Source organism: Pseudopodoces humilis, chromosome 1 (assembly GCF_049639895.1).
Source record: "Pseudopodoces humilis isolate 2021_Gansu_Grassland_sample_001 chromosome 1, ASM4963989v1, whole genome shotgun sequence".
NCBI lineage: Eukaryota > Metazoa > Chordata > Aves > Passeriformes > Paridae > Pseudopodoces > Pseudopodoces humilis.
Window position 1 is genome coordinate 89078734 of NC_142200.1, and position 8678 is coordinate 89087411.

Here is an 8678-nt window from a genome sequence, read left to right on the forward strand (position 1 = left end):
AATGGCTCTAGAAAATTCTGTATCAGTGATGGAATTTTCTATTCAATTACATGGGGTGATTCAAATACATGAAAAGGTAATTACAAAACTTCTATTAGGTTCTGCTCAAAGTATAGTCAAAAAAGACTATGATTTAACTGAGACTAGAATTTCAGACATGCTTTAACATGTTTTCAGTGTTACTCCCTGCAGAGTCATCCTACAGGATGTATAGATCAGTTTATTTACAGACTAAGTGCCTGGAAACAAGAGAGGTTACCATATGAAATATATTCAAAAACCTGGAATTAATTTTATAACTTTTGCTGAGCGAATTGGTAACACACAGCACAACTGGCCCAACATCTATAGATCTGCTTGTAATTATTACTTTCTACTACAGAAGCTTCCTGTCTATTACCATATGAGTAACCATTGAGTCACAACAGTAAAAATGTCACTCTGACTCAATACTGCTAAATGCCATTTTCAGAAAAGGAAATAAAAGCATTGAAGTGACCAATAAAATGGAGAAATTGTGTTTGGTATCTCCTTTATGCAGGTTGAGGCAATTTTTACAAATTCCTTTAAACACTACAAAATGGAAAGTGCATAAGATGTAATTTAAACGTGCTTTGCCATTATCATGTTAAGCAGTTGACAAGGTTCTGGTATAATCAGTGGTATAAAGGTCCCAAAGTAAAATCCTAAATAGTCACTACATAAAATATCACTTTAAAATAGAGTTCTGTAAGAATCTTAATTTATCAATAATCATGTATCACTAAATAATAAGCTTATAAAGGATTTTCTTTCACACAATTCTTGCCTCTCCCTTCCATCACAGTGCTAGGCCCATGTGAGCTGTGCCTGCACTAACAGAGCTGCAAGACTCAGTGCAGGAGAAGCAATCAAGGTTGGAGTGACAGCAAAAGCATCAGATGCTACTGATGGCTCTTCCACACACACTTCAGTCCTCAGACATCACAGCAGAACAAAGAACCTTCCTGACTCCAGGGTTTCCTAGTAAAGACAGATTTGAAGAGGCACAGCCACTCTCCTAAGAGATAAAAATAAAATGCTGATACATTCTATCATAAAATAAGCCTGTACGATCAGAATTACATAGTGTTAAGGTATTTTATTCCAATTATACAGTCTAGGTCACATTCAACTGTTTAGCCTAGCACAAATCTCAATTAATCCACAGTGTAAGTTCCTTTCAACCAGCTTTTTAAATGAAGTATTAATGAAGGCACATAATTTAATCTTCTGTCCCTCCATCTATAAAAGGATTTTTAAATATCATTGAACAACAGCACTTGGATACTAACAGTCCACTGCAAAGACTTCCACTGAGAAAACAAGGTGAAAAAAAAATACTCCCATCCCCAAACACAGAAGTTGTACCAAAAAAAAGCCAAAGAAAGGTTTGTAACAAATTTTACTTATAGAAAAGCATAATTTTAGCATAGTTTCACAATAAAAAGGCAAGATCTGTTTGATATTATAAAGACATGGTATATCAATTCAGAATGCAACAGGTAAAGCACACTGTAATACTCAGTATAAAAGGTTTGAGATACATTATTGTATTTAGCCGGTTACTCTTGGTGCCTCTTTGTGGATATTTTCTTAATTACAGGATATTTTCTCTCTGCTTCATACATGTCAGAAATATATTTTGGAATATAAAAACACAGAAGTGTTGGAATACATTGAAACATGCCCAGAAAAATCAAACCCAGGACCCATTTCTCTCTATACACAAACAGCTCTATCTTGTATATAAACTGTCTGTCCCATCATTCTACTCCCCCTTACAAAAAAAGATAAAAAAATCTTGATGAAGAGAATTTTTCCATCTTCTCACTTCTGCATTCATGCAACTTCATTATCAGGTTTCCTTTTCCAAATATTAAGATGTAAAATTAACAGTTACTTTTCCTGGGGCTTTTCCAACATCTTCAGTGCTAATCTTCCAACCATAAGCAAACTGTATAAGGGGAAAAACCATATCATTTAACAATAATAACAATTTGTCAATTCATTTTCAAATACTTCATGTAAGTGATGCATAGGTACAAAAATAGTACACAAAATATTATACACTCCATCTCAGTTTAATTAAGCAAATAAGAAATCACACAAAGGAGGTTAAAAAAAGTTATTGTACCTGACACCAGCAATCAGCCCTGCAGGCATGAATTTTCTGGAGTGGTAAAATCTTGTTCCCATGATGGCAGTCAGTGCTCCAGATGTAACTTAAATGAGAGATTGTAGAGCCCAGTCAGCAGAGATGCCATGTGTGGGAGAAACATAATTAAAAACTAACAGAACAGAGAAAAGTAGCAACATCAAGTAAAAAGAGAAACAGGGTTACTTCATCTGACAGACTAAGAGAGTCAATAAATTGTGTAAATTTTAAAATGCCTCAGTTTGTAAAGAGTAAGTATTCTATACCAAGTTATAGCAGACAGTGCACTCCATGTTCTTCTGCACACACTTCCCAAATTTGTTTTTCAAAATGTTCTCTTTTTGAGACTGGAAATAATTTACCATACGCTGCTCCAGAACTCATGCCTTCCCCACACAGGCAAATCATTAAACTTGTGCACATAATTCCCCCAGTTCTCAAAAAAGGGAGAGAGCATTTGTCTAACTTGTAGTGATCATATCTAACATGTAGCATCATGTCTAACTTGTAGTAATGTTCTGAGAATTAACTAATTTATGTTTTCAATAGATTTCAAAAGGGAAGCGTGCTAAGCATTACTAAGGTGAGAGTTAATTGTCCCTGACCACTTGACACAGAGACAGGAGCATGGTAGTTTCATTGACTCAGTAAGATAGAAAGGACAGTCCCTGGAACACAGTGTCTCAAATAAAGACTGAATGCTAAAAACCTGTAAGGAAAACATACACTGATGAAATCCTTATCCTCAGTATGCATTTGCTACCCAGTGGTAACAGCTACCCACATATTCTTCCAACAACTCTTTTATCCCCTACTGTTGCTTCTATGTTATGACTGGTCATGTAGGATCCAGTTCATCTTCAGTCCTAGCAATGACATCCTTCCTCCCTAGCACCAGCCAAAATATTGTCACTGATATCTATTAATCTCATGTAATGAGATATGTAAGCAACTGGGACTATAGTCTAACACACAATAAAACTAAAATATTTCAGTATTAAAATGCTCCAAACTCCAATTAGCAGCCAGTCTTCAAAATAAGCACACCTCATAATGGAATTTTGTTTCAAGCATCAGTAGAACCCATCTTCTCCAAAAACTTTAAAGCATGAACAGGAAAAGACACCATATGCTACTGAGCTACAGAAATGTATCTGTCTCTCTCATTTGGGAAAACACTTGACCTCACACTTCTTAAGCTTGCTGTGTTGGCAGTTTATCAAGGCTTGACCCTGCACAGCTTCTGGCCTGGCCAGTAGGTGTGGGAGTGGACTGCCTGTAAATAAAGCTGAAATGGAGAGAAATGCTGGGCCTTCTCTGTTCATTTCTGATTTCCACATGTCAAAGGGGCAGATGCTATGTCACTGCTTCAGGGAAAAAATACTGTAGTCAGAGGTGGCTCTTAAACACTGACTAAGCAGTAACTCTCCACAACTTCTCAAATCAGGGGGAAGGAAAGCTCCAATCCTGAGATGGAAGAAACAGCATTACTTCTCGCTTAAATCTCCCCAGGCCTTAACACCTTTGTAATTTTACATATTTGTCATATATAGATATAAGCCAATCACAATCTCTGCCATTTTCTGTGATAAGAAAATAGTCTGCTAGGGGTGTATAGTCATTCTGAAGGGGAATCCCACTTCCAAAAATGTTACAGCCTCCTGCAGGATGCTCGAAGTAGGAGGATCCAGCCAAAAAGAGGTCAGAAATTCATTTATTCACTTTCCTCACTTACTTCACTACGATCCTTCAAACACATCAGTATGAGACAGATGCATGTCAGCAGCCACCAGTTCAGTAAAGTTTAGACAGGACTGAAGTTAGATTTGTAACACTATCTGTGTTTAACTCTTCTTCAAAGACTTTCAGGTACTCATTTTAAACATATAGGGTAAACATAATATTTTTCTAAATAAAATTTTAAATTACTTACTCAGAGAAACCCAAATGTTATTTGGATTCTGTGAGATCTGATAAGCACCCAGTCCAGCCAAACTCCCAAAGAAAAGGCCAGCAGCTAGTGATGGAACACTGCCTGAATAAATAGAAGACAATACATTATTAGAAACTTAAAGATTAACTTGGTCAGAAGCTTACCTGTTTTGTAAAACACCAAAAATTATAAAAATAAATAAAAAAAGGGCATTTATCGTTCATTGTCATAAAGAACATTAGAGAAAGAGTTAAGATATTGAGACCATGCTGATCAGGACCAAGAAACACTTAAATTACTCCTGCATAGGATACATACAGAATTAGTATTTAGTTCTCTAAGAGCAAAGCCATTAAGACATCCATGGTTGAAAGAACAGTTAGAAAAACAAAAGAATTGGTGTTTTCCTTGCACAAACTGAAGCATGTTGTCTCAAAACAGTATTATGAAAATTCCTTGAGAGGCAGTAAAGTAGGAGGACTAAATTGTAAGGATTTAAGATCAGAAAAAAAGGACGTGCATGGAATTGGGCAGGAGGCCATTCAAAGAATTCCCAAGGAGCAGGGCTGAGCTGAACAAGAGAGGTTATATCTTCTAAGTACACCTGAGACTTGATCCAAAGGTAACTGCAGACTTTGGAAGAAGATTCCCTGAATGCACCAAAACTTTGAATTAAGTCCTCAGTGTGAATGATAATCCCAAACTACCAGAAAATAAAGGATACCAGACCTATATATCAAGTAATGAAGTAGCATGATTACTGTGAGTAGTGAATGTCCTCCATAAGGCTAATGGAGAATTAAGGACTTAATGCTACTGAAGGTGGTTCTTTATACATTCAATTTCTGAGGTCACCTTTCAAAGACTTGATATTGAAAAGGTAAGTTGATAAAGATCTTCTCTCAATGTTAAAGGAGGACTGCATATTGCTTCCAGAAAGTAATTATTTTTCAATCATCAAAAAGGTTGCTGTAATATTGCTTTATATCCTGCTTTTGGTATAAAAAGCAAGAGACAAAGATGACAGAAAGCACCTGTCTTGTACATGTGCAAGGAAAAGTTGCACACTCTAGTAGGTGGCTGCTTTGCACACAATATGAGTTAAAAAAAAATAAAAATCTGTGGTAGCTACAATACTTTCCACAAGCCTGGGAGACAAGAAACATCCATCATATCATTTTACCTCAAGGCAATGTTTAAGTAGCTATGACACATATACTTACTAGGACAACCACATCACCTCTGGCTCAAGAAGTTCCTACATCTCAAAACACAGGGACCCAGAGAACTTGCTAAATGAAGACAGAAAAACCCATCAATGAATCAGTAAATCACTCACTCACTCTTTGATTGCCATGCTCTCATATTCTTCCAGAGGCACCTACTACTGCCCCCTGTCTGTGTGGTTTTAAAAGAACAGATGAGATCAATTCAGCTCTGTGCATGGACGTTCCACTTGCTTTTGGTTTCTCCAAGATACTAGTAAGGATACAATGGCTCCTTTGTATGGCTGGGTTTTTTTTCTGTCCAGCAGTCATCATATGAGTTTCTGTTCCCCTTCAATAGCCTTGTGACCTGAATTCCCTTGCCTAAGCACAACCATGTCCTCTCAATCGGGTTCCAGCGGACAAGAAATACACCTATCATTTCATTATGGCCTTGGAGAAATACAGATGCAATTATTCACTTAAATTCTCAATATTGTCCCTTCTGTCCTAAACTCCACTCACAATCCAAAGGAAAAATCCAAGCCAATGGAAAACAGACTGGAATAGGCACTAGCATCTATGTAGTCAAATGCACTGGTAAGAGTCTCACTGACTTCAGCAATGCCCCTTCCTATCATAAAAACAAAGATGGCTTAGTGATTTTCAAAGCTGAAAGAGACAGTGTTGCAGCAGGAATGAATCCACAGCTCTGTCTGGAGGAGGGCCAACTCAGAAAGAGGCCAGGAAATGAAAGCAGTAGGTCAGAGAGTAAGCTTATGATGCAGAGCCCAGAAGAGAAACAAGTTTAAGGACTGATTTGCACTGTTCAGCTCTACTTGCAGAAAAGATAGTTCTGAAAGCTCTCTGCAGCTTGCAGTATACTGTTATCATCAACGATTAAAACGGGAATAAATCTCTTAAGGAGGAAATGTGGTGATTTATGTCAGACAAGAATGCTTGTATTTTGAACAGCAGGGAAAAAGCCTTCCTGAACCAAACTTATGACAGTTCACCCAAAGAGCACAGTGCAGATATCAGCATCCACCAGAAAGCAGATTATAGCCTTATCAGCCCAAAGCACCAGCTCAACTCTAAATCCACCACACCCCAACAGCAGCAAGTTATCAGCATATGGCACAAACCGATAAAATTTACATATGGGTCAACTTCGAGATAGGAGGGTTTCGTAAAAAGCTGCTTAGCTCACACCAAGTTACTGGGGAGAGGGAGGAGGGGGTGGGGGGTAAGGGGGGTGGGGGGAGACAGAAGCACCTTTCGGCACCCTACCTGCTTTTGCATAGCCAATGATCCCTCCTGATGTCACCAGGGCGGCGTAGCCAAAGCCGAGCCAGTCCACTGCCATGCCGAAAACTGGAAGACAAAATTGGGGTGAAGATCAGCACCTCTTAACCTATTTCAAGGGAGGGAAAAGAAAAAAAAAAAGCAAAGCATTTTGCCGTGGCGGGCTTTTCCATGAGCAAGGCCAGCCTAAAGCCTAAGCCCTGAGGCGAGCGCAGGAGATGCAGGCGGCTGTGTTGGGAAGGCAGCCCCGGGGCACAGGGACACTGCCGGGTCTCACCTGCGCAGCGGCCCCGCAGCAACCGGGGCGGAGCGGGCGGCGGAAGGGGAGGCGAGGGAGCCACGCACCGCCCAAAGCTTCCCTTTTCCGGCTGTTCTGAGGAAGGAAAAAGAAGCCCTAAGCACGAAACCCAAGCGAAAACCCAGCCAAGAGGCAGGGCAGGGTGCTCCCCGCAGCCGGGGGTTGCGGAGCAGGAGGCGCTGGTGTCTTTCCAGCTACTTGTAGAGCTCCCGGGAATCCCCCGGCACGGCGAGGGGTGGGTGTCGGGGATGCCCGAGCAAGCCCCGGTGCCTGCAAATGACTCAGTACAGACCAGGTTGTGTGCTCATGCTCAGGGAGAGGCAAAGCTGAAGTTGTGTCCGCAACCAGAAGTGGGGTTACGTGGTACAGCTGAGAATTTGGGGCTGGGATTTGGTGTGGCATGAGCTACAACTCTGGCCAGCCTACAGGCTGCCTCTGGCTTTGATCAGTAATTTCAGTATAGCTCTTGTATGGAGCACTTAGAGGGTTTCCGGGACCTCCAGATTACAAACTAGTGCACCAGAAAAAGCAGTCTTCTGCTGTAGAAGTTATGCAACAGTGGGAGATGGAAAACATCTTGTAAAGAAAATGTTGGGGTTTTTTTTTTTGAATCCAGAAAAATGTAGAGATGTTTATAACTACCTACAAAGCTAAACTCTTTATCCTTTCCGAGTTCTGAAACTGATTTTCTTCTTGTAAATTGTCCTCCATGATTTTATTCCAATTGTTCATGCATTTCCTTCCCATGGACCTTTCACCATATAGAAAGGGAAAGTACTCCTGCAGCCAGATCCCTAAACTGAGTGGGTTTGATTCCTCTTCATAATAGAATGCATAAAACATGAAAGGCCTGTACTTTCTGCAAAATGCAGTTTTCCGTAGCTGCATTTAAAAATTTTTCCATCTTTATGAATTAGCCTAATGGTGAGAAAGTGGAGAGCAGTTTAATTCCTTTGTGGTTTAAATAGGAATTTCCTCCCTCTCTGCAAAGTGCCACAGCCAAAAGGGATCTAAGCTATACTGGATGGGATTTCCTTTTCAATTCAAGCTGTGCAATAGTTATGAGGTTAAAGCTTTATTGGCAACTGCTTTATGATCCAGCACAGGGATTCCCCAAGAGGGGAAGTAGGAAAACTGGAAGAAATCCACAGCTGCTGGAGCTGTTGAACTCACCTGGGGCTCAGCTGAGATGCTGCTCCCTGAGCTGCTGTTTCTTGCAGCTATGGTTCCATCTGTTCTCCCAGTGTCATGCACGCCCACCCCTTCTGATAGCGATGGCTGTGTCACCACTGACATCTCCTCTCCCTGTACTGCTGCCTCCCCTCCACGATTCTAAGCAGTTCCCTGAAAACTAGAATGGGTAATGTGCTGAAAAGGAAGATGCGCACAAAGATAAAACAACAAATTGCCAAGTACTCAGTAGCAGAGTATTCATTCAAGGTATAAAAAATACAGGTTTTCCCCTAAGGAATGTTCTCTGTCTCCACAAATTGTTCTGAGTCTCATGAGATGTGTAATTCTTTGTTATTACACAGGGGGTTTGGATTTTTACAAATGTGTAGTATTTACTTCTAAGTCCAGACTTTAGAACCCAAATTCTATGGAATTTTTGCTTTTTAATCTTAAAATTATGTGCAGACTGGATTTTTTCCTAGTGCTTCTGCAAACCTGCTTCTGCAATTATGATGACTGTGTCCATAAGCTCATATATTTAAAAATTCAAACAATAAAAACTGGTTTAGTAGAGGCAGACGTTTTGTC

At 39.9% G+C, this 8678-nt stretch overlaps 1 protein-coding gene across 2 annotated transcripts; it reads right to left on the bottom strand.

The window, feature by feature from the left end:
- Window positions 1-1405: 1405 nt before the first annotated feature.
- Window positions 1406-8241, bottom strand: LOC102104653 (transmembrane protein 14C-like). Of its 2 annotated transcripts, none has more exons than XM_088062335.1 (5): window positions 8091-8241; window positions 6605-6688; window positions 4110-4211; window positions 2156-2243; window positions 1406-1975 (listed from the first exon to the last, which is right to left on the bottom strand). In XM_088062335.1, exons 2-5 carry the CDS (start codon window positions 6678-6680, stop codon window positions 1918-1920), a joined length of 324 nt encoding a protein of 107 aa, XP_087918461.1. In that variant the 5' UTR covers window positions 6681-6688; window positions 8091-8241; the 3' UTR covers window positions 1406-1917. The 2 variants fall into 2 exon arrangements, with proteins under 2 accessions (XP_087918461.1, XP_005525339.3); XM_005525282.3 differs by lacking the exon at window positions 8091-8241 and adding an exon at window positions 6897-6992.
- Between the last annotated feature and the right edge of the window lie 437 nt (window positions 8242-8678).